Source organism: Marmota monax, unplaced genomic scaffold (assembly GCF_021218885.2).
Source record: "Marmota monax isolate L192 unplaced genomic scaffold, Marmota_monax_Labrador192_F-V1.1 WCK01_AAM20220418_F8-fsc00016, whole genome shotgun sequence".
In the NCBI taxonomy this organism is placed as follows: domain Eukaryota; kingdom Metazoa; phylum Chordata; class Mammalia; order Rodentia; family Sciuridae; genus Marmota; species Marmota monax.
Window position 1 is genome coordinate 739692 of NW_026695209.1, and position 26503 is coordinate 766194.

General features: G+C 34.3%; 1 protein-coding gene and 1 pseudogene across 1 annotated transcript in view; one reads left to right on the forward strand and one right to left on the reverse strand.

Moving 5' to 3' along the window:
* Ltn1 (listerin E3 ubiquitin protein ligase 1) overlaps nt 1-17787 on the forward strand; it is a 46118-nt gene extending 28331 nt beyond the window's left edge. The window contains exons 20-30 of the mRNA XM_046430523.2: nt 379-514; nt 710-854; nt 1761-1974; nt 2424-2661; nt 3196-3270; nt 7403-7589; nt 11766-11937; nt 13134-13354; nt 13785-13979; nt 15026-15193; nt 16087-17787. Coding sequence (XP_046286479.1) covers nt 379-514; nt 710-854; nt 1761-1974; nt 2424-2661; nt 3196-3270; nt 7403-7589; nt 11766-11937; nt 13134-13354; nt 13785-13979; nt 15026-15193; nt 16087-16149 — 1814 coding nt within the window. The 3' untranslated portion in view covers nt 16150-17787. The remainder of the gene's footprint in view (nt 1-378; nt 515-709; nt 855-1760; nt 1975-2423; nt 2662-3195; nt 3271-7402; nt 7590-11765; nt 11938-13133; nt 13355-13784; nt 13980-15025; nt 15194-16086) is intronic.
* LOC124083768 (E3 ubiquitin-protein ligase RNF220-like) lies at nt 6308-7074 on the reverse strand (annotated as a pseudogene).
* Nucleotides 17788-26503: the final 8716 nt, after the last annotated feature.

The following is a 26503-nucleotide window of genomic DNA, read 5'->3' on the forward strand; positions in this document are numbered from 1 at the left end:
CCTGATACACAAAATCATACAAGGGTACAGATAGTTCTGTTCAGCTGGTATGTAAGGTAGAAGGTTGGGAATAGAGGGTGTTAGGATGCATGAGAAGATGGATTTTGAGAATTGTAGGGATTCTAAAGTTTCAGACTCTGTAAGAGCTGATCAGATTTAGAATAGTTTTTGTTTTGTACTAGGTGCTGTTATGGAGATAGGATCTCTGGCCTGTATTAATATGCTCATTTGTTAACTCTTTCATATAAGCCTTTCTAAAGAGTTTTTGATTTGGGCACTTCTCAAGAAAGAGTTTAGCTTTTCAAAGTAGACTTTCTTTTTTAGAGTAGCAATATAATTCAAAAATTTTAAACTTTTCTTTTGATTTTTTTATTCTAGGAGGTTTTGGACATCTTGCCATTTTTAATTCTTGTCTGCAAACCAGAAGCATAGATGATGGAGAGCTGTTACATGGTATATTAAAAATTATAATATCTTGGAAGAAAGAACATGAAGATATTTTTCTTTTTAGTTGGTAGGTGATTTTATATTTTTTTCTTCCCATATACAAGGTGGACCTAGGTTATGTATAGTTATAATTTTGTATAGTAATAGGATGGTAGATATTTAAGTCAGTCATTTACAAGTATATGATTTAAAATGAAGTATTTTCTAATTGAATATAATTCTTTAATATGTTTTGATTGTTTTGTTTTTATCTTCACCACAGTAATTTATCAGAAGCAAGTCCAGAGGTACTGGGTGTAAATATAGAAATAATCCGGTTCCTTTCCTTATTTCTGAAGTATTGCTCATCTCCTTTGGCACAGAGTGAATGGGACTTCATCATGTGTTCCATGTTGGCTTGGTTGGAGGTAAATTAACTTGATATATCTTTCCTTCTGTTTGGTCTTTGTGCTTACCTGTGTTGTATCAGAACTATTTACTCATTGGTGGTACTGGGATTGAAACCAGGGGCACTATACCACTGAGCCATGTCCTTAGCCTTTTTTATTTTTTATATGAGATAGAGTTTTGCTAAGTTGCTAATGCTGACTTTGAACTTGCTATCCTCCTGCCTCACTCTCCCGAGTAGCTGGGATTACAAATGTGTGCTACCGTGCCTGGCTACTCATCACATTCTTTAGGTGATTTTAATTAGTTCTTTTTTGTAGATATTATACTCACTAGGTACTATTAGGCAGACTAGGAAAATGACTGATGATGACTATCATCATAATTCAGTGTTGAGATCCTTGAGCTGATATTAAAATGTATTTAAAGAGGATATTGGTATTCTTTTTATGACCCAAAGCAACCAGAGTTTGCTTGTGGCCTTCAGGATGGCAAGTCAGTCAGGACTGAATTGTTTTTTGAGTCTCTGCTTTACCTGATTATTAGCTGTGTGACTTGGGATTTTAAACTTAAGCTATATGATTTAAGTTTCTTTATTGTAAAATAATTTAGTGTGCAACTTGTAACAGGGCTATTGAGGTGATTGGAAATGCACATTTAATGCATAATTGTAACTGGGAAGTGGTAGATGTTAATATTTTCTTCCAGAGTTTATAAATAAAAAAGGGCATCTCAGAATAAGTTGTTGCTAGTATCTTACTTTGAAAAAAGTTGTTGTGATGTAACATACATAAACTTCTTCAGACTATACACTTCAACTGCTTTTTATTTTTTAATACAGAGAAGTATAAGAAGAATTTCCCTTTTTTGTTCATAGTATTCTGGTAGAAGTCGGCTTACTGATTTCATTTCTGTTGTTTCTTCAGACAACAAATGAGAATCAGGCATTGTGTTCTGTTCCACTCATACAACTGTTTGCCTGTGTCAGCTGTGATTTGGCCTGTGATCTCAGTGCTTTTTTTGATTCAACAACTCTGGATACCATTGGCAATCTTCCTGTAAATCTAATCAGTGAATGGAAAGAATTTTTTTCCCAAGGCATCCACAGTTTGCTTTTGCCTCTTTTGGTGACTGTTACAGGCAAGTAAAAAAGGGAATAATAATGAGAATGATAGAAAATAACATGTTGAAAGTTTAAAACAACAGCTTTAGATGTTTGAATTGAATAGTACTATACAGTAAAAGAAAAGAGAAGAAAAAGCTTGTATATGATGCTGCATTGCAGTATGGACACAAATAGAAAAATGGCCAGTGTATCCAAAGACCATTATACATGAAAATAATAGTAATTCAGGTAATGTGAGTAGAACATCTTTATTGAATATTTGTTTGCTTTCTTAAAGAATGTAGTAAAAGTCATTAAAACAGTTGATTAACTGAAATAAGTATTCACTTCTTATTTCTAGTTAGGAATTCTGTAATGTCTATGTCTAATTTTCATTTTCTTAAATGATGTCGATCATGAATCAAGCAACTTCTATTACTAACTCTCTCTTGGTATGTGTGTGTTTTTTAATTTGTTTTGTCAGGAGAAAACAAAGATCTGTCTGAAACATCCTTTAAGAATGCAATGCTGAAGCCCATGTGTGAAACATTAACATACATCTCGAAGGATCAGCTGTTGAGTCAGAAACTTCCTGCAAAATTGGTTGCTGGCCAAAAAACAAATTTGCCAGAACATCTCCAGACTTTGTTAAATACATTGGCCCCATTACTCCTCTTCAGAGCTAGGCCTGTGCAAATTGCTGTTTATCATATGCTCTTCAAGTAAGCAATTAAGTGAATATTACCGTGGTCTAACAAATAGAATATATACATTTTTTAACTTTTAATCATTGAAAAAAAGCCAAATTAAAAATAAAAAGGAGACCTGACTGTTTCAGGAACAGGAATGCCAACTTGTTTTTTTGATCTTTTTGGTCATTTTTTTCTTTACCCAATTTATGTTGAAATAGTTCTGGCCATAGATAGTTATTTTATAAAGAACTCACTAAAAGGTATCTTCATTATAAGCCATGCATGGTGGTGCATGCCTGTAATTCCAGCAACTTGGGAAGCTGAGTCAGGAGGATTGCAAGTGTGAGGCCAGCCTCGGAATCTTAGCAAGACCCTGTCTCAAAATAAAAAGTAAAAATGGCTGGGGATAAGGCTCAGTGGTTAAGCATTGCTGGGCTTAATCCCTGGTACCCAAAACAACACAAAAGGTATCCTCATTCAAAATAAGTATTAGTCTTTGTGCTCTGAAATATGGTATAATAATTGATAATCTAATTTAAACTATTTAAAATAATCTATTTCCAGATTAATGCCTGAATTACCACAGTATGATCAGGATAATCTAAAGTCATATGGAGATGAAGAAGAAGAACCAGCCTTGTGAGTGGCTTTTTGTTTTATTTTGTCCTTTTTTGTTGTTGTTGTTTGTTTGTTTGTTTTTATAACTTGGTTTATTAGGTTGTCATAATCTACCTTATGTCTTTTTAAGACTAAACAACACAGAAACTCTCAATTTAGAGTACATATTCATTCTGTGGATAGACTATTTTAAAGTTACCTTGAAATGTAAAATTTACCCAAAAGGGTTTTCTCTTTTAATTGTTTCTAAATCACATTTTGGCTTGCCTATTATTCTGTAAAACTTTGTTTGGCCACATAGTAGCTTTGGAAAAGGGTATGAGTTCAATATCTATTGAGCTCCCACTTTGTGAAAAGTATTTAAAATGCTGCGGAAAGAATACAATAATGAAATATCAATGGTACTATCTTGTAATAAAAGGTATAGTGTATGATAAGTGCTAAGAAGAAGGAAGGATAGCATATTATGGGTACATAGTTATTGTACACCAGGAAGATAAGCCTTTCTCTTAAGGAAGAGACGTTTAAACTGGACCTTTAAAGTTGGTTAACATGTATAACTAATTAGAACAAATTTTAAAAAAATTAAAAACTAAAGTTGTTTAACATTTCAACAGGACAAAAAAATAGAATATAGGTTAAGAAAATGTCATGTGCAAAGCCACTGAGGCATGAATGTTCTGGATGCCCTTGGGGAATGTTGCCACTTAACATTTTTTTACTGTCAATATCTTCTTTTGCTAAAGTGTAAGCCCTGTGAGGGCAGGAATTTTTGTCTTATTCTTTACTATATCCACAGCATTCAGAATGGTTCTACTGTTACTTGTTGAATGAAAGAAAAAATAAACCACTAGATACAGAGTAGGCAGAGTCTGGTGGAAGATTAAGCTAGAAGAGTAGTCAAGGGATCAGGATAAGTGAATAGGTGATGTCCTTAAAAATGGCTCTGTGTGTGTTTGTGTGTAACTGGGGATCGAACCCAGGGTGCTCTGCCACCAAGGTACATCTGTTTATTTTTTATTTTGAGATAAAAATCTCACTGTGAGACTGGCTATGAACTTGTGATCTTTCTGCCTTAGCCTCCCAAGTAGCTGGGATTAGAGGTGTGTGCCACCACATGTGGCAAAAATGGCATTCTAAATTAAGATTTGAGACTTTATTTGGTAGGAGTTGAGATACAACCAGCTGATTCTAGCAATAGTGTGAGGCATGAATTATACTTAAGAAGCAAGCAGAGGAGGAGGCCATTACAGAAGTTAAAAAGCAGCATGTAGAGGGCATTGTGAGAAGTAAAAAGATTTCAGACCTGGTATTTGTAAGGTGTGGCAACTATTGTTAAGGAATAGAGAAGTCCTGGTACTTGAAGATAGAGATGTTGAAGATGTAAAGGCAGAAAAGCCTGAATTTGTGGTCTGAAAGAAGGAAGTCACAGAGAAAAAAGATCACAGAGGCAAAAGGAGAAAATTGAGGGTGGGGCACATGATTATAAAACAGTTTCTTTGGAGAGGCAGGACAATTACAAGTTTGAGACCAGCCTGGGCAATTTAGTGAGACTCTGTCAAAATTAAATAAAAAGGACTAGGAATGTAGCTCAGTTGTAGAGCAGTTGGTTAGCATGTGCAAGGCCCTGGGTCAAAAAAAAAAAAAAAAAGAAGATGTAAATAATCTCTTAAATTCTCCTGGAAGTGTTAATTAGTTCAGTAAAGGAGAAAATCAACTTACATTGTTGTGAATTAATGTGAATGTTAAATTTCCTGAGAATGCTATATCCATAGCCCTTTATTTTCTGAGACAAAAGTCTCATTACATTGTCCAGCCTAGTCTTATGATTATAAAAGCACATAATTATTTTCTGTTTATTCTTTTGATAAATCGTGATGATTGTGACATTATTTATACTGCTAAGTAGAACGTATGCAGCAAAATAGAAAGTAAGATGTAGTGACAGAGTTCCAAGTCTGAATCCTCCCTCTGCCCTTTAGAGAATGATAAAGGATTTGGTAAAACTTGTAAGACTTACAGTTCTCCTGACTAGCTGTTGTACTAATCATTTGACTTCCTGAATGTGTGACTTTTATCTATAAAGCAGAAAGTTGAAATAGATGTTTTTCAAGTGTCGTAAAGTGCTAACATCTAGGGTCCATTTTTTAAAAAACCTGTTTATATTGTTTTAATCCATGTCAAATGTAATTTAAAAGGAAAAGGACAAGTACCTTTGTATAGAATGTACAGTCATAGCATCACACCACAGGGCCCACAGGATGGGCGGGGAGACAACTTTTCCCTGGGAACAGCATCTCTATTCCCAGGAATGGTTCTCAGCAGAAGGCTGGGCAGCCGGGGGCACCTTCAGTCAGCCCCAACCTCATCTTCTGCTTCAGCTCTGGACCTACTTCCTGCCCTACTCTCAACTTGTTATGAAGAACCTCATGAGCTAAGACTAAAGAGGGTCATGTCTCTCAGGGCATGTACCTGATATCTGGGAGGAAAAATATACACCACTGAACACCAAGCACATGAGAGAGGGAAGGGATGACTGGAGTGGGAGAGGCAGATAGGTGCCCTAAGAGGGGATGGGCCAAGCCCTCAGCCAGCCCTGAGGGAGGCACTGCTTCCAGAGGTTCTTAAAAAAAGAAGAAAATCATACAACTAAAGCTAGGGGTGTAGAGGGCAAAGGAGTTGTCCTATTTATAACAACATTGTAAATATACATGGTCTATATTACATGCACTTCAGTCTGGTGTTTGTATGTCTGTCCCTCTGGGAGCTGTATTTCAAGAGCCTTGCCTCTCTACTCCCCACCCCATCTCCCTACCCTACCCTGGGAACAGAGGCCCAATGGGTATGGTCCCCAGGCTTGGTGGGAGCTAGCAGGCAGGGCCTGGGCCTCAGCCTCCACTCTGGCTCCAGAGTCCTGTGTGTGTATATCTGTGTGCATGCATGTGAATGTATGTACATGGGGACCCTGTGTGCATTATGTACAAGGGGAGAGGGTCACTGTCACAGAGGATGGGGGCAGGTGAGGCTGCTTGGGGCGAGGCCCGCCTGGGTGGCTAGCTCACAAGTAGATCCTCTGAAGGTCTCTAGGTACTGTGATGGTGTTGCACTGAGGGCAGAGCTTCTTGGAACACAGAGTCCACAGCCAGTGTTCCTGTAGTGTACAGGCCAACACTGGATTGACATTAGGGGCAATGAGTATGAATCAATGCAGATGAGGCATTTGTATCGCTCAGAGCCTTCAGGGCCTCAAACATGGTCACAGCTGAATCAGAGATTTTCTCCATGTCCCTGTTCTTGCTCATCTTCTGCATGACCTCCTGCTTGCTACTTTTTATCTTTGCTGGTGAACGGCATGTCATCACTGGCCCATTTAGAGAACTCAGGTGTGGCGCAGGTCCTGGGAGGGCCACCATTTAGGACTGCTTCCCTGGAATGCCTCTTTCTCCTTGGCTTCACCAGGCTTCGCGCTGACACAAGAGATGACAACGTCTGCCTCCGTGTATTGTGGCTTCCCAAACTGTCATCCCCATCCACATCCAAGTCAGATCACTGTCCTGGTTCTCGCGGCTGTACATGAGGAAGCCACAGCCTTGGAAGCTACCTTCTGGGAGAGCAGTGACCCATATCTGTCTGCCCACAGCACTCATACTTTTCAAAGCGGTTGCTGTTTTCTTTTTCTATGTTCACAGCATCATCCTCAGCCATGCAGGAACCTTCCTTCTGGGCCTCATCTTGCTTTTTCCATTTCATTTCCCCAATCTACACATTTAGTCAGGTGTGCTGGTTGGCTCCCACTCTCAGGAAGTTGTACTTCCTCCCTCCGGTCCCCTGCTTCCCCGGCTCCCCCAGGGGGCTTTTCTAATGGGACCCCATAGCTGCCACGTGGTGCAGCCCCAGCTCCGGCCTCCGTTGCTCTGGGCCCCAGGTGGCGACAATGCTGGCAGATTCTAGGGTCCAAATTTTATAGCATATCTTTTAGATTTGTCATTTGTCGTTATGTGAAATTAGGAGTTAAAATTGGATGTATAAAGGAGAACATTTTTAAAAGGGTTTTTGGAAAATAGCGATTTAAAAAAAAATGCTTGAAGTTTATAAACACTGTCAGTATGTTAACTTTTGAAGAAAATGTTGCTATTTAAACATTGATTTCTAGGTCACCACCGGCAGTATTGATGTCTCTTCTCAGTACTCAAGAAGACTTGCTGGAAAACGTTCTGGGGTGTGTTCCTGTTGGGCAAATAGTTACTATTAAGCCACTAAGCGAAGACTTCTGTTATGTTCTGGGGTACCTCCTCACTTGGAAATTAATACTAACTTTCTTCAAAGCTGCTTCATCTCAGGTAAATAAATGTATGGCAACTTTTTATTTTCCTTCATGTTGGTGATCAAATCCAGATGACAACTTTTCTAAACACCATCCTTTTTAGAACAAAAGGGGACATGCCTTACGTTTTAATCTAATTTTATCTGACCAAGTTTAGATAACTCTGCTATTACTTACTTTTCTTACTACTTCCTTACTCTTCCAGATATAATTTTTTTTTTTGGCAAAATAATTAAGCTCTCAAATGCAACTTCATCAGTTTTTATTCTAACTGAATATAGTAGTCACATACCTATTTATTATAAGGAACAATATTTCATATAGTTTTTAACTTTGTACTGTCATAGTAATTTCAAAAGAACCGGCATGGAATCTTGGTTTTTTTTTTTTTTTTTGGTGGTGCTGGGGGATACCGGGGATTGAACTAGGGGCACTCGGTCATTGAGCCACATCCCCAGCCCTATTTTGTATTTTATTTAGAGACAGGGTCTCATTGAGTTGCTTAGTGCCTCGCTATTGCTGAGGCTGGCTTTGAACTCTTGATCCTCCTGTCTCAGCCTCCCGAGCCTCTGGGATTACAGGCATGCACCACCATGCTGGCAGGAATCTTGCTTTTTAAAAGTGGTTACGTAAATGGAAATTTACCTATTAGAAAAATCAGTATTCAGGGAAAGATCTATGAGACATTACCTGTGTAATTCAAAATGTAATCTAAATGGAGAAAATATCCTATTGTAATTATTATGCCTGGAGTATTCCAGCAGCCACTAGATGTCTCTGTTGTCTCATGTTTGGGAAGAAAGCTCTCTCATTATCCAGGAAGAAATTGGGAAGATCTACTCTAGTTTTTCTTTCTTTCTTTCTTTTTTTTTTAATATTTATTTCTTAGTTTTAGGTGAACACAATACCTTTATTTTATTTTTTTATAAGATTGAACCCAGTGTCTCACGCATGCCAGATGAGCGCTGTACCTCTATGCTCAGCCCAAGCTTTTATTTCTTTTAGAAAAAAATCTCAAATCTCAATTGAATAAGCCTAATAAGTGCCACCTTTGACAGGTCAATACAAAAAGCATAGTTTATTACTTCATATTTAAAATGTGATTAAATATTGTGGTATTCCTTTCCACTGTGATTTTTTCAGAATTATTAAAGTTATTGTTTGTGTTGTTGCTCACATCCATATTGCGGCAGAAATACATCAGTTTATATGTCTTTACATTTGTATATGTAAGGAGAAGATCAAATCAACGTTGATCTAGTTGTTACATAGATTAGTTTTATTTGTCTTCAGGCCTGTCACAGTTTGTGACTTATACTGGTTTTATTTGCTTATGTTTTTCAAGAAGTGCTTGTTAAGCTTTTACATTTGTTTCTTAAAATATTGTTGATCTTTAAAAGATTGCAGCAGATTGAACCTCTGATATAGAAGAATTTTTTTTATTATCTTATATTCAAAAATCAGGAAAATCGCCATCTAGCATGTTTTTATTGTCAGGATGTGGGCAGGAGTGCAGATAATTATACAGCAACATTTATTATTGAGCCTGAAACCTGAACCGAGCTGTGAAGATAATGTCAGAATAACCCAGTAAATAAAGCAAATTAGATAAATCCTGAAATAAACAGAATTTAATTGGTCCTAAATTATGGGTTGTCTTAACGTTCTTAAAAAAAAACTTCTAGCAAATCAAATTGAACTGGAAACAAAGCTCTGTGTTTTTTAGGTTTATTGAAATATATTTCACATCCTATAAAGTTTATGCATTTCAAGTGTACAGTTTGGCTGTTTTAGTATATTTTTAAAGTTGTGCAACCATCACCACTAATTTTATAATATTTTTAAGATCCCCCAAACAAACTCATATCTTAATATGAAAACGTTTTGGGTGGGGTGTGTTCCTGTTCGGCAGATAGTTACTATTAAGCCACTAAGCGAAGACTTCTGTTATGTTCTGGGGTACCTCTTCACTTGGAAATTAATACTAACTTTCTTCACTTCCCATTCCCTCTTAAACCCCATAGTTCTCAGCAACCATTAATTATGTTCTGTCTCTATGGATTTGCCTATTCTGGATATTTTATGATAACTTGATAAATTGTATCTGCCTTATTTCACTTAGCACAATAGTTTTTAGACTTAATCAATTTTGTAGTAAACAATTCCATCTCTGAAAGATCTTCCATTGTCAGGATAATACCACATTTTGTGCATCCATGGGTGCACATTTGTTTACACTTTTGGCTGCTGTGAACATTTCTATACAAGTTTTTGAGCATGGGGTGTCCGGGTCATGTTCATAGTCTAGGTTTTTTTTTTCTTTGTTTCTTTTTATTAATTTTAAAAAACCCACTGATCTAATTTTAAAAAATTTTCTTTCTCCTCCAATTTTTTTAAAAAAAATTTATTTATTTTTTTAGTTTTCAGCAGATACAACATCTTTGTTTGTATGTAGTGCTGAGGATTAAACCTGGGCCGCACGCATGCCAGGCGAATGCGCTACTGCTTGAGCCACATCCCCAGCCCCAATTTTTTGTTTTGAAAAAAAAAAAAATATAGAGAATTTGGAAAATAATTTGAATGAAAAAATCACACACCCTTCTAGATCCACAAGTTTTTTTAAACATGTTGCTAAATTTGCTTATGTTTTCTCTATATATTTACTTAAAGTCTTTTTATTGACACATTGTAAGTATACATATTAGTAAGATTAATTATTATATATTCATACATGCACACAACATAATTTAGTTCTATATTTTTTTTCTGCTGATCCTCCTTTGAGATTTAAGTTGCAGATGTCAGGATGCTTTGCCAAAAGTATTTAAGTATATAATTACCTAAGAATAAGGGCATGATATAAGTAAGCATAAACATTCTACAAGAGCAAAATGTAATCATTATATTTAAGAAATATAATTTTGGTACATGAATATAGTCTAATTTATATTCAGATTTCTATAGTTGCCTCATATTATCCTTAGTTTTATTTCCTTCTCTATTGGGGATTCAGTCAAGGATCATGTTTGCATTTGTTTGCTTTATTTCTTTAGTTTCTTTAACCTATAATTCCCATACTTTTCATGTTTTTCTTGTTGTTTTGGATAGCTGTTTGTAGCCTATCATGTAATTTTTGATTTTTGGATGTTTCTGATTGTTTCTGTTTTTTTAGATGTTTGGATATTTCTGGTAGATTCTGGTTAATAACTTAGCAATAGTACTTACTGTCCAAGTTGTGTGATGTGTCCTCAGGGTGTTAGTTCAGGAGGCATATGTCAGTGATTTTATTGGTGATGTTAAATTTTGATTGCTCAATAAAGGTAGTATCCACAGATTTCTTTATTGTAAAGGTACTTTGATCAACATGTTTTCAGAATCAGTCCCAAATCCTATAGCTTGATCATTGTATTTGAGTAGTCATAACATTCACAAAATGGTGTTTTTGTACTAAGAGATAGATATATGGTATAGTAGAAGAATTAATGTTAAAACAAATGAAAATACCAAAGAACTACAAAGTAAATGTGACACAAGTATCACACAGATACCTTTGGTGCTTCCAGTCGTACCAGATTTTCCTGTTTTTAAAAGAGAAACCAGAAATCCATATTTGTATATGAAATTTCCTAATTGATAAACAAGTGAGGAGACCCCAAGACATAATGGACTACTAACTAGTTTGTGCTTTCTATACTAAAAGGATGATGTAGTTTTGATAATAGGTTATTCTTGAAAATGGGATGAGTTTTGTTTTACTCAGGAATTTACAAGATTAAGGACTATGGTGTAGAAGGAATGTGGGGAAGACTTGGGAGGACAGTGAGCAAGTCAAAGTCATCTGTGGAAAATGGTGAAAAGATTTTCTTGGCTTAGTGACTCCAAGCCATCCATACTGAGCATATTAATGGACACAATTTGAGAAAAAGTTAGAAGCATATGTGTAATAATGAGGGAGGGGTTAATGAGAAGTTCTGCCAGTCTGAAGAAAGGAGGCAGGGTCACATCATACGATACATTTGGAAAGTGAGAATATGGCATATATTTTGTATGACTCTTGCATGTAGTTGAGTGTTCAGATTAATGCATTTTTTTTTATTGTGTTTTTACAATTTGTTACAGTTTGTTTTGTTCTTTTCTGCTGATGGTCTTGCTTTAATTGGATTTGCTAACAAATTCTTTGCCTTTCTATCAGCTTCGGGCTCTGTATTCAATGTACCTTCGGAAAACAAAGAGTTTGAATAAATTACTCTATCACCTCTTCAGGCTTATGCCAGAAAATCCAACCTATGGAGAGACAGCTATTGAGGTTTCAAATAAGGACCCTAAAACTTTCTTTACTGAGGAGCTCCAGCTGAGTATTAGAGGTCAGTAAGATACAGATTTGTGTCCTTTCCTAGAGACTAGGCTCAGACTAGGTTGTAATAAACTTTACCCTGGGGCGTAATGACAAATGTGAGTCCTAGCTAAAGAATGTTAAAATGCAAGATTTTCTGAACTTCTTTAAGTAGGACAAATAAATCTTGTGGATAAGGTTGTAGAGAATTTAATAATTTTTAAAGTGTAGAGGTTTTTATCTTTTACTCTATAAGCAAGTATTGGTTATATGATAATATTTTGTAGCCATGTTAATAATAAGTAGTCTTCAGTTAGGAAAACAAGATGAGTAAAATTTGTTTCCTTCACTCTAGTAGCTCAAATATTAGCCAGAATGGTAGACATAAAGTCATTTAGCTATACTACAGCATTATAAATACTTTACTAAGAATAAAAAGTTTTTAAATGTCTTAAGAGAGCTGAACTGTGTCTTGTGAATATTAAAGTGATTATTCTAGGACTTTTGCACAGCAGCTCAGTGAGCTCAGGAGAAAGAAGAGGAGGCCAAACTCCCTTTCATAATTTATGACAAAGAATATGTGGGCTCCATTTTATTTGTGGTCTTTTATGTGAAATACAGAGTATTATTTCTAGGCAGATTTTAATTGTCAGGTGGGATTTTTTTACTCTTACTTCCTTTGTCATTCTTTTGTAGTTTTTTTTTTTAGTTGTAGTTGGACACAATATCTTTATTTTATTTATTTTTATGTGGTGCTGAGGATCAAACCCAGGGCCTTGCACATGCTAGGCAAGCACTCTACCGCTGAGCCACAATCCCATCCCCTCCTTTGTCATTTTTTTTTTCTGTTTTACAGAAGATTTTTTTATATTTGTTTTAATTGTACATGATAGTAGAATGTATTTTGACATATTATATGTATATACCATATTCTCTATATGTATGGAGAATAACTTCTCATTCTTCTGGCTGTATGTGTTATAGAATTATAATGGTCATGTAATCATATATGCACATAGGATAGTAGTGTCTGATTCGATTCTTGCGGTTCATTTTGAATGTGTGGCAGGATGCTAATGCTCTAGGGTTCTGGTTTCTCTGGTGTGTTTGTTTTATGAGCTAGACACTGTTGTTGATTAAGGATGACTTTCTAAGGAAAATACTAATACACGGCTGTTGTTATTTGTAAGTGCATATAACTAACTAAGAATTCTATTTTTTCTTCAGAAACTACAACTCTTCCGTACCATATTCCACACTTGGCTTGTTCAGTCTATCATATGACTTTAAAAGATTTGCCTGCCATGGTTAGGCTGTGGTGGAATAGCAGTGAGAAGCGTGTTTTTAATATTGTAGATAGATTTACAAGCAAGTACGTCAGCAATGTTCTTTCTTTTCAAGAAATATCTTCTGTGCAAACAAGTACACAGCTATTTAATGGCATGACGGTTAGTATTGTCTTTTTCCAGAAAAGTTTACGAATTGGTTATATCTATCATTATAAATATCACAGAGTTGTAGCTCTTGATTCAGAATTTACAGAAATCTGTCTACCTTATTTTCTGATTGTTGTGTTTTGAGAAAGATATGGTAGATATAGAAGTAATATACTTAGGGCATCTTTTGTCTATTAAAAATGATATATGACAAACTTAATAATATGCAGTTTTATGAATAGCATATTTTCTTTTAACACAAACTGTGTCAGAAAATCACTGTGAAACATGCTAAGTACTACTTATTAAATGGCTTGTGTCAGATAAATGAATGTTTACCTGTTTTTTCCTTATGAAGACATTAGCTGCTAAATCAACCTAACAAAATGTGTTTTGAATGGAAGAAAGGAATTTGGCAAAAATATTACCTTTTGTGTTTTAGGTTAAAGCTCGAGCTACTACTCGAGAAGTAATGGCTACTTACACTATTGAGGACATAGTCATTGAACTTATAATACAACTGCCTTCAAATTATCCATTGGGTTCAATAACAGTGGAAAGTGGGAAACGAGTTGGAGTGGCTGTTCAGCAGTGGCGGAACTGGATGCTGCAGCTAAGCACTTATCTCACCCATCAGGTAAGGTTTTGCTCATACACTTGGATTCCCAAACTAGAGAGAGAGAGAGATTATGTCTTTGAAGGGTAGTTAAATACCAACTGTTGTTTCTTCTGCTTAAGATATGTGCTTAAATATGCCATCTCTGCTTTAGTTCTTAAGGCTTTATAATTTATTTTCTGGTGTATGAGAGGGATTGATTTTATTTCATTGGCAGTATAGAAGATGTAGAATAATATATGGTATTAAGGAAATGGAAATTGAGACTTTTTTGAAGGATAATGGACTAGTGAATGCTTTCTTTCTGGGCTACTTTTTTTTTTTTTTTGATATCGGGGTTTGAACTCAGGGGTGCTTGACCACTGAGCCATATCCCCAGCCTATTTTGTATTTTATTTAGAGATAGGGTCTCACTGAGTTGCTTAGCGTCTCACCATTGGTGAGGCTGGCTTTGAACTCATGATCCTCCTGCCTCAGCCTCCGAGCTGCTGGGAGTATAGGCATATACCACCGCGCTTGGCCCTGGGCTACTTTTATGTTTCAACTCTTCTTTGGTTAGAGAAATCCCACTTTGAAAGACCTTTGAACTATAAACACATTGTAAGTCTCCTCTAGTTTTCTTTGAACATTGTGATATATCTGAGACATTCTGCATTAAAGAAAAATTAAAACATTTTCACCAATATTGTGGAGCTGGAACAAATCATTTGAGAAGGTAAAGTAATCTGATCATTTTTGTTAATAGTTGGGAGATCTTTAGGTCATTTATGATTTAATTATTAAGAGTTTCATCAAAAAAAATCAAAACCATAGTTCAGAAGCCCTTGAAGTTTAACTTTAATGGAGAAAAATTATATCTGTTCCTAAAACTTTGGAGATTATTAAAAAAAACAAAACAAAACAAAACAAAAAAAAAACCCCAGCACTTATAAAACTTAGAAGATGTGAATGTAGTCAGGCAGATTGTCTTCTTCCAGAATTATAATTCAGCTTTGAAATTTGTGAAATTGAGAGTAAAAATAACATGGTCTTCAGTATATACTGATTATTTTTCTCTTTGTTAACAGAATGGAAGTATTATGGAAGGCTTAGCATTATGGAAAAATAACGTAGATAAACGTTTTGAGGGTGTTGAAGATTGCATGATCTGTTTCTCAGTCATTCATGGTTTCAACTATTCTCTTCCCAAAAAAGCCTGTAGAACATGCAAGAAAAAGTTCCATTCAGCCTGTTTGGTAAGTCTGAGGCAAAATTAAGTTTCGTATGTTTTATGTATTCTTGATGCTTAACTTTGGGAAAGAACACAATTAGTAATTATTATAGAGACTTATAGCATCTAAGTACTTTAATAAAAGGATATTTTTTCCTTTTTTATAATATAATTATACATAATATGGGAATTATTATGCCATATTTATACAAGCATATAACATAATTTAATCAGCCTAACTCCCCAATACCTTTTCTTTTTTCTTCCCCCTAATTAGCTTGCTGTACTCTACTGATCTCTCTTATATTATTATTTTGATTAGTGCATTATAATGATATATATATATATATATATATATATATATATATATATGAGATTCATTGTGGTATATTCATACATGATCATAGCACAGTTTGGTAGATTTCATCTCCACTACTTCCGGTGCCCTTCTCTCCTTCTCCTTCTGAATTCCCTTCCTCTACTCTATTGGTCTTTCTTCTATAGTGGATATTTCTAATGGAGCTCTTAGCACTCAAGAAATGGATAATCAAGTGAGATCTAGACCATGAGGAAAGATACAAGAGTTGAGCTGGGGCCCTCTGGCATCAGAGCCCTTTACACTTTTAAACATCATGTCAAAAAGGCAATTCCCTATGTTAACTTGCTTCACTGGTCTTTCTTATGATTTTATGGTTTTGAGCACGAGCCTAGAAAGAAAGAATCTAGGGTAGCCTTTGGAAGTTATATACAATTGGAAGTAATATTCACTTGTGCTGATTTTGTGTTCAGACATGGGGAGAGAAAAATTTTAATATTATCCCTTTTATATCTTATGAATTTGAAGGTTACTTTGATGTATTTTTATGAGATGATAGCTTTAAAAAATTCTCCTAACATTTAAAACCTTTTCTTTTTCAGTACAAATGGTTTACATCTAGCAACAAGTCCACCTGTCCACTCTGTCGTGAGACCTTTTTCTGAGATTTTTTTTCATTGGAAGTGATCCCTGAAGTAAATTAAGCAAAGGCATTGGATTTGGATCCAACTTAAGGTGTTGATGTGAGAAAGCCAGTCAGCATTACTTTTAAATAGGACCTTCTCTGGAAAGTTATTTTGGTTAATGTGATAATCTTAAAATCAGGTTTACCTATCTTTAGATTGCTTTGTAAATGTTTGGAAACTTTTTCTTTTACAAAAGAATATTACATATTTGAGAGAAAATATTTATATTAATGGTTAATCTCTTTGTATATTTAAAAATGAATACAAAAGCCCTAAATTATAGAATTAAAATTTGTGAAAACATTGTACAACTATATTATAACTTATAAACCCATTCGGTTTATTGGTCTGTGTTCTAGAATAGTCCAAGAGTCAGCCAAAATGAATTGAGAGAGTTGATTTAAGACTTATTTATTAGTTATGACAGCAAATTTAGTAGTGTTTTAATTTTTTAGATTATTTTAATGATAAAAATAACTGTAAGCTATTAATATGGCTTATCTTAAGCTATTTGAAGCATGCTATGAAATCCTATATAAAAGAATGTAAACTGAACTTTAAGGTGCCTCCGTTTATCAAGGGTTACGAAATTCAGAAAATTAAATTCATGACACTGACCTTTTGCTTGTGGAAGAATTATTTCCATGTATTAAGTGAAATTTGAATAGTAAATTTGTCAGTGAATTTATTACTCATTTTGAGTGTATCTTCAGAGGGTGGGAATTAGAGAGAAAAGGTAATTTGATTATTTCATTTGTGAAGCAAAATGGAAGTTATCCCTCTATTGAGAGGGAAGAAATACATATAATTGGAACTTTAGGATTGATGGAAAAACCAACATTTAAAAATGTTGTAGGAGGCTTTCAATTTTGTAAGCAAATTTTGCTATTCTAACTAGCCAAAGTTACACTAAATAAGGGATTTAGGGAAGCTATTTTTTTTTTTTTTTTATTTTCAGCATCCAGAAATGAAAATTACGGATTTTAGTACTAAGTAAAATTAAGTATAATAGGCTGAAGTATATGTGTAGGTAAAAACCTGCCTTTTGCCACAGCACTATTACTCTTAAAAATTGTGCCCAAAGTATAAAAGTGTGGAAGTTTGGAACTTAGAATAATTTTATTACAGTCTTCCATTTCATGGAAAATAGCATATCTAATAGTTAGGCTATTTAAGAGATCAGCTAATCATTTGTGTTGCAAATGTTTAATTGGCAAAAGCAACTCATGTTAAATAAAATTATTGCTTACCATCAACTGGGTAAAATGACTATTATTGAAATAGTATGAATGTGGTCAGAGGATTATAGTTGAGAGTGAAATATAATGTGTGAGTTGCACATCTCTTGAGTTGTATTTGTAGGTGTAGTGTCCTACACAGTTTTGTTCTTGAAAGTTTTCTTTGTAATATCTTATTATTTTCTAGCCTTGAGACTCAGAGTCAGTAAATGCAGTACAGATAGCAAAAATTCTACTACCTCTTCTTGACCCCTCTCTTAAAATATTCTCTATGTCTGTCTTTGACATAGTAATCCCAAAGGATTGTGTTACTCTCCTGTGAAAGTTACACACGTTTCCTTTAAAAATGGTTTTATAATAAAACTTTGTTTATAACCTCTCCAGTATTGGTATTTCTTGGCTTCTCACTCAACCCCAAGTAGGGGGGAAAAAGAAGGAACAATAGAGCATTGTTTTTCTACAGAAGTATTAAGGCAACAGATTTTTGTTGAAACAGTGTAATTAAGTAGTTATAATTAAATAACTACTCTTCATACTTTTAGGACTCTTAATATATGTCCTTAAGACCTGTAAGTATAATTGTAAAGCTTGTTACTGTTTATATTTAGAAAAGACTTTCCAAAATAATACTGAAATTTAGAATATTAAATTAATTTTATTTATAATAGTTTTAACAATTATAAAAAAGGATAGTAGCCTTTAAAATATTAGCATAAGGACATTATAAAATTGCATGAGATTCAGACCTCATTACAGAATTATTAATTTAAAACCCCCAATTGCAGATTTTAAAATTTATTTTTGATTATTATTTATCTCATGCTCTAATGTATGTGCATATGTTTTGTGGTTTACATAATGTTATTGATTCATTTTTGTGGTGTGAATAATGTTACTTGATTGATATACCATATGTGCCCATTAAAATTCTTTTTAATTACAAAATATTTCAAATATACAAAAAAAATTAATATAAATGCCCTTGTACTCCTTACCTTCTATTTTGCCATATTTGCCTCTGATTTTTAAAGAAATAAAATGTTACTCTTTTGTACTGCTCCCGGCGCCATTTTCCTCCTTCCCCCCACAGAGCTAGCCTCCTATTCTGAAGTTGGTATGACTCCTTTCTATTTAAGATTTTATACTTTATCATGTATTTGAATCCATAAATAATATGTAGTGGTTTTTTAAAAAAAATTAGTCATAATATCCTACTATAGGTAATCTTTTGTAACTTGCTTTTTTACTTACTATAATTGCTGTTTAGTATTTATTTACCAGTCTTTCCACTGATGGTCATTTCAGTTATTTTTTGCCATTTTGAACAGTGCTACAAGTGTACATTCTTTGTCATTCTTCCTTATTTAAATGATATATGCCTCAAGGTGGAATTCCAGGTAGTAGGATATGTGTACTCTGACTTTAGATCATTGCTCTCCAAAGTGGTGTGTTAGTTTGCACTCCCAGCAGCCATGTGAGAGGATTCTGGTTTTTTTTTCTACCTTGTCACCAACACTTAGTCTTAATCAGAATTTTTAAGTTTTCTAGTTGGAGGGCTATGAGATAAGTAGCTCTTTAATTTATATTTTCCTATTTGCCAAGAAACAGTTTCTTTTATATTTATTGTTCATTGTTTTATAAATTTGTTGTCCGTAATCTATGCCTGTTTTTCTACTAGATTACTTGCAGTCTTCCTGATTACCTGTTATAGAACTTCTAGTATGTGGCTTGTCTTTAACATGGTCTTGTGAATCTTTGATTTTGCAGAAATTTTTCAGTTAGTTTAATCAAATTAATGATTCTTTTCCTTGATGAGTGAACCTTTTTTTTGTGTTAGGTTTTAAAAATTTATTCCTCCCCTGAGATTAAAAAAAGAAGAAAGAAAATTTGATTATATTTTGTCATAAAAGTTTTAAATTTCAAAATGTGCATAATTAAACAGCAATATATACATATATATATTAAATGTATATGTATATATTGCTGGTTAATATGTGTATTTATATATATATATTTATTTACTGTTGTTACATAGAATTCTTCCTCCATATTGATAGCAGTTCTTTATTTTATTTTGTTTTATTTATTTGAGGTACTGGGGCTTGAACCAAGTGCCTCATTCCTGCTAGGCAAGCACTCTGCCACTGAACTCCCCAGCCCTCCATATTGATAGATATTTCTTATAGCATCATGTAGTAAATATAAATAGTACACTCATTTCCCATTAACTTTATAGTGCCTCCTGTTTTATATTACTATATCCTTTTGTATGTGTGAGTTGGTTTCTGGGCTTTATTTTGTCCCCTTGATCTATTTATCTATCTGTTACTAATTCTACATTTAAAAAAAAATAGCTTTATAATTAGTTATGAGAAGTTCTTCAGTCTTGTTCTTTTTCTGTGCTTCTTGACTTCTTTGGAGCTATCCATGACTTCTGCTACCTAAAAATCTTGTCTCTTTCATTTGTTTAATATCATGATCAATCAGTTCTTACTAGAATAGGTCATCTTGGGGAAGAATTGGACAGTGAATGTCCAACTTAAGTTTTTCTGGTATACCTAGGTGGCTCTTCTGGGTTTGCCAGATACTCTACTCAGGGGTCCTGCAACCAGTTATTATTCTTTCCTTCCTTCTTTTTTTTTTTTTTTTTTAATAAATGTACTTTGCAAAAGGACTTGTTAGAATAGGGTATTTATTATGGGAGTCTTCTATTTTCTGCAGCTTTGATGATGTCTTTTCATTGTGGATTTCTCTTTTAAGAATAACAAAAATTTCTGTTAGCAGCACCAACACATCAAATAATTTTTATGTTTGTGTCCAGATTTACTGAGGTACTTGAATAGATTAAGAATCTAGATTGTCTCCAAATTCATCACTATTTCAGAAACAAATCTACATCAGTTCTTCTCAATTTGACATACCCAGTAGTGAACCACAGATTTGACCGCTTGAGCATATTTGGGTTCTGGTAAAGTACTGGCTTCTAAAAGAGTTTGGTTTAATTATTATGTAACCAGTTGGCATTGTTTGTTTTCACTGTTTAAAACCCACTAACAAGCAATATCTGTGAGAATTTGGGAAGGAATTGTTCAAACTGACTTCTGAGCATGGATATTTGTCAAACTGTAGAACCATAATCATGGGTTTCTTCTTCATCACCTAAGGGTAAAAAAGTTTTTCGATTTCAGAGGGTTATACCAGTAGATGGGGAAACAAGAGAAATTGATAATATTATCCTTTTTATGGCATTATTATAATTATTTTTGCATATTAATTTTATACCCTGAAACCTCCTTTGTTAATTCTAGTATGTCCTTTTTTCTTTTCTTCTCTCTTTTTTTTAATGAATTCCTTGCTTTTTCTCCTTAAACAGAGCATGTCACCTGCAAATAGAAATAGATTTTCATCTTTTAAAGTCTGGTTGTCTTTTAATTCTTTGTTTTTCCTAAGTACCCTGGTAAGAGCAGACATCCTTATGTTTTTCCTGAACTTAGCTGATGGGGATGGGGGGTCTGTTGGGGGGCTGCTTTTAATCAGTCACCACTGTGATGTTAGCTTTGAGTGATATAATCAGCTTTAAAAGTGAATTTCGTACAGGATCTGAAGATCCTTCAACTAATTAGGATGCAGTTTCTCTAATATAAGGGGTCAATTGTTGGGTCAAATGATAAGCGTAACAGGTAATTAATATTTTTTCCTTAATACTGAGGATTGAACATAGGAGTGCTTTACCTCTGAGCTCTACCCCAGCCCTTTTTATTTTTTATTTTGAGACAAGGTCTTGCTAAATTACCAAAGTTGGCCTCTACCTTGGGATCCTCCTGCCCCAGCCTCTCAAGTAGTTAGTATTACAGGTGTGTGTGTGCCACTATGCCCAGTAAGGCAATGAATTTTTTATTTTGAGGCAATGGAGTTTTGATGTGTGCCATGTTATTGAGAAATGGTTATTCTCTAACACTTTTGACATTTTCAGCTGTATAATTCTTTGTTTGGGGATCTGTCCTGTGTATTGTAGTGTGTTTAGCAGCATCCTGGTTCTGTCCTTGTGACAACAAAAAGTGTCCAGACATTGCCAAGTATCCCTTGGATGGCAGAATTGCCTCTGGTAGAGAACAATTGCCTTAGAACACAGATTAATTATCATTCAATAGAAATATAATGTGAGCCACATGTTATTTTAAATTTTACTAGCAGGTATATTAAATATGTAAGACAAAATAGATGAAATTATTTTTAACACATTGTGTTTAATTCAGTATATCCAAAATATTATTTTAAAATGTAATCTGTATAAAAATCAACTACATATTTTACATTTTTTCATATTAAGTTTTTGGAATCCAGTGTATATTTTGAATTTATAACACATTTCAATTTGGATATGAAGTTTTCATTACAGATACTTGATGTGTATTTAGATTTCAGAAAATTTACAACTGAAAAGTGAATTCACATACCCAAGTTCCAAATATACTTAAAATTTCCAATAACTGGATCAAGCAATGACCATTTTAAAATTTAAGTTAATTTAGTTCCTCAGTTATACTTCCACATTTTAAGTCTCAGTAGGCACATGTAGCTAGTGGCTATTGTGGTTTTTTTTTTTTTTTTTTTGTAGGTGGGATCGAATCCAGGGGCTTTTTACCACTAAGCCAAGTTCCAATCCCCCTGCTCCCTTGTTTTTGGACTGGTTCTTGCTAAGTTGCTGAGGTTGGTCTTTAACTTGCAATCCTCCTGCCTCAGCCTCCCAAGTTGCTGGATTACAGGTGTGCACCACCATGCCCAGCAAGGTTGCTGTATTGGATAGTATACACCTAATCTTATATGTATATACAAAAAGAAAGGTTTATGATAATTTAGAAAGAGTCAGTCTGAACTCTTAAGCTCAGCTCCTGATACTTTACCTATGATTACAGTCTTGTTCATTAGAGTTCTGTGATGTAGCTCATTTGTTGTTTTTAAAATCATACATAGTATAGCTATATGTCCAGATTAGCTATACTTTAATTCTATGCAGAATTTTCTAGAACTTAAAAAAATAATTCTGCAATTAATTTTACCTGAAGTTCCATTTGTTAAGTCAATCCCTAATTATTAGCAATGGCTATGCCATGAAAAAGAAAGTACTATATCTTGATAATGTTCCCCAAATTATGTAATAAGTTCTTAGAAATTTCTACTTATTTCGTAGCTTTAGTACTCTGAGGGATTTGATGTTCTATGTTAGGAGAATTAGGTAACATGACATATCTGTATTTCACTGTCCAATATTTGTAGACCATTCTCTGAAGGAGTTTAGAAGAATATTAGGGAATTGTTAAGTACTGATGTTTCCTGGAGTGCTGTTGCTATAGGAATTTTGGGTAGTTTGTTTCTTAGGATGTTAATTCTTCCCATGGCCCCTCTGCTTACACGTGTCATTAATCATAGCTTCCCATTTTTATGTAGTTTGTTTCCTATATGCTTATGTTTTCAAGATAAGTTCTTTAATTATGAAGAGCTGGGCTATTTAAACCATTTCTTAGGTTTGTTGTTTTATTTGCTACATTTAACCATTTTTCTCCCATAGAAGGGGATAATGATTATTAAATTGATTGATACATACTTGGTAGTTTGGGAGAATAAGTAAGTAATAGTAATCTGAATTCTGCAGCAAATCACTTCAAGGTTAAGAAGAGATTAATTAATAGCCTCAACTTGATTCTAGACCAAGGTTCAAAATCATTTTCTGTAGATCTATGTGCTAGTTTAATAGTTTTGAAGGAATATGATGTGATGTAATTGTTCTTTCCTAAGAAAAACTTTGAGAAAAGGATTACTTGTTTAGGAGGTAAAGGAATGTTTAGAAGGATTGAAGGTTTAAGTTTATGGTAAAAATAAATCCAGATAAGGAGCTGGAGATTTGGCTCAGTGGTTGAGCACTTGAGGCATGTGTGAGGCTGGAGGTTCCATGCCCAGCATCTCAAAAAGAGCTGTACAAGGAGAGAGGGTTTCAGAATGGCTTGAATGAGAACTAACTAGTGTCTCTTTAAGAGAGGGTCTTTTTAAGCAATTTTTCCTTATCTACCAATCATATGAGTTAGGATTATAGTGAAAATTCTGCCAGGAGGAGGTTATGACTTTGACATAAGGTCAATAGGGATAGACGATTACATTAGTCAGATTTGTGCTTGTTAAATGATCAGAAGATAAGAAAGAGCCTTGTGATCAAGGATCCCAACAACTGATAACATCTGAAATATGGACTAAAAAAGTGAACTTTCATGAATTGGCAGGACACAATGTCATACATTCAATAGACACAAGACAATAAGGGACAAAATAAGAACACATAAGACAAGAATCTGTACAAATAGGTGAACAAATAAAGAGAAAGCAAACCAAGCAGTGGGAGAGAGAATAGTTTTGAGTAATGGCAAGAATATTTACTTATGGGAGATGCTCTTCTGAACACAGGATTAGGTTTGATTCATAATGAAAAAACAATAAAGATAAAATGGTTTAAACTAAGAAATTTACTTGCCTCTGTAAATGAAGTCTAGATATAAGCAGTTCAGGCCTGTAATAGCTTTATTATCATCAAGGACCTGGGTTTGTACTATCTGGTTGCTGGACAATATTCTCAACATGATTTCCACTTTATGGTCCAAGATGAGTCCTCAAGATTCAGACATTTTTTTGCACTTTAATCAGTACAAAGGAAGGAAAAACAAGACTGTGTTCCCTTTTTAAAGAACATTCCTTAGAAGTCACATAGATAATTTTACTTACAGCCTATTAGAAAGGATTTATTCTTGTGTCCATGCAAACTGCAAGAGAAGCTGGCAAAAATCAGAAATTCTATTGCTGGGGAAGATGAGGAAAATATAGTCTAGAAACAAGTAACAGTGTATCTTATAACTTCTTATCTAGTATTTTTATCTAGTTTTTGTGAAAGCACCTTTGTCTTTCCTTATACTAGTTAATATGTCAATATTTGAAAACTTGGAAGGGCCATAATTTTCTAGAGGTTATTATGCTTTTTTAAAAAAATATTTTTTTAATTGTCAATGAACCTTTATTTTATTTATTGATACATGGTGCTGAGAATTGAACCCAGTACCTCACACATGCTAGGCAAGCACTTTGCCACTGAGCTACAACCTCAGCCCGAGTATGCTTTTAAAATGTACATTTTTTGTATTTTAATTGTAATATTTAGTTAGTTTATATAATTATTGATGCATTATAGTTAGTTTTCTAATAATTTCTTGTGTCTGTCTCTGCCTTTTTTATTAATTGGGAACTTTTTATTATTTCCATTTCTGTCTTGTTTTATATTATAAATAAAATATTTATATTTTATTATTAAAATTTGAGATTATAGCCTTAATATTTATCAACATATCTCAAAAAAACTTATTTATTCTGATTTGTTATACATGATGGCAGAATGCAATTTGCTTCGTATTACACATATATAGCACAATTTTTTTCAAGACACTGGTTGTACACAAAGTATTTTCACACCATTCATGTCTTATACATGTATTTAGGGTAATGATGTCTAACTCATTCTACCATCATTCATATCCCCTTGCCCCTCCTTTCCCCTTCCTCTGTTTTTCCCTATCTAAAGTTCTTCCATTCCTTTCCCCCATCCCCAGTCGCTATTACGCATCTACATCCTCATTTCAAAAAAATATTTGAGCTTGTGGTTTGTTGGGATTGGCTTGCTTCACTTAGCATATTCTCCAACCTCATTCATTTACTGCAAAAGCCATGATTTTATTCTCTTTTAATGCTGAGTAATGTTCCATTGTATATATATACCTAAGTTTCCCTATGCATTCATCTACTGAAGGGCATCTTGTTTGGTTCCACAGTTTAGCTATTGTGAATTGTGCTGTTACAAACATTGATATGGCTGTGCCCAGTAGTATGCTATTTTTAAGTCCTTTGGGTATAAACTGAGGAGTGAGATACCTGGGTGGTTGCATTCCCAGTTTTCCAAGGGTTCTCCATACTGCTTTCCATATTAGCTGCACCAATTTACAGTCCCACCAGAAATGTATGAGTATGCCTTTTCCCCCACATCCTTGCCAACATTTATTGTTGTTTGTATTCTTAATAGATGCCATTCTGACTGGAGTAAGATGAAATCTTAGAGTAGTTTTGATTTGCATTTCTCTGATTGCTAGAGATGTTGAACATTTTTTCATGTTTGTTAGTTGATTGTATATCCTCTTCTGAGAAGTGTCTGTTTAGTTCCTTTGCCCATTTATTGATGGGTTATTTGTTTTTTGGTGTTAAGGTTTTTGAGTGCTTTATATATCCTAGAGATTAGTGCCCTATCTGATGTGCTTGTGGTGAAGATTTGCTCCCATTCTGTAGGCTCTCTGTTCACCTCACTGAGTGTTTCTTTTGCTGAGAAGAAGCTTTTGAGTTTGACTCCATCCCATTAATTGATTCTTGGTTTTAATTCTTGTGCTACAGGAGTTTTATTAAGAAAGTTGGGGCCTAAGCCGACATGATGAGATTTGGGCCTGTTTTTTTCTTCATTAGGCGCAAGGTCTGTGGTTCAATTTCTAGGTCCTTGATTCACTTTGAGTTGAGTTTTGTTCATGATGAGAGATAGAAGTTTAATTTCATTTTGCTACATGTGGATTTCCAGTTTTCCCAGCACCATTTGTTGAAGAGGCGATCTTTTCTCCAACGTAGTTTTTGGTGCCTTTGTCTAATATAAGATAACTGAAGTTATGTGGGTTAGACTCTGTGTCTTATGTTCTGTACTATTGGCCTACAGGTCTATTTTGGTGCCAATACCATGCTGTTTTAGTTATTATGCTCTGTAATATAGTTTTAAATATGGAATAGTAATGCCAACAACTTCGTTCTTCTTGTTAAGGATTGCTTTGGCTATTCTGGGTCTCTTATTTTTCCAGATGAATTTCATGATTGCTTTTTCTATCTATAAGGAATGCCATTGGAATTTTGATTGGGATTGCATTGAATCTGTATAATCCTTTTGGTAGTATGATCATTTTGACCATATTTATTCTGCCTATCCAAGAACAAGGTAGAGGGGCTGGGGATGTGACTCAAGCTGTAGCGCG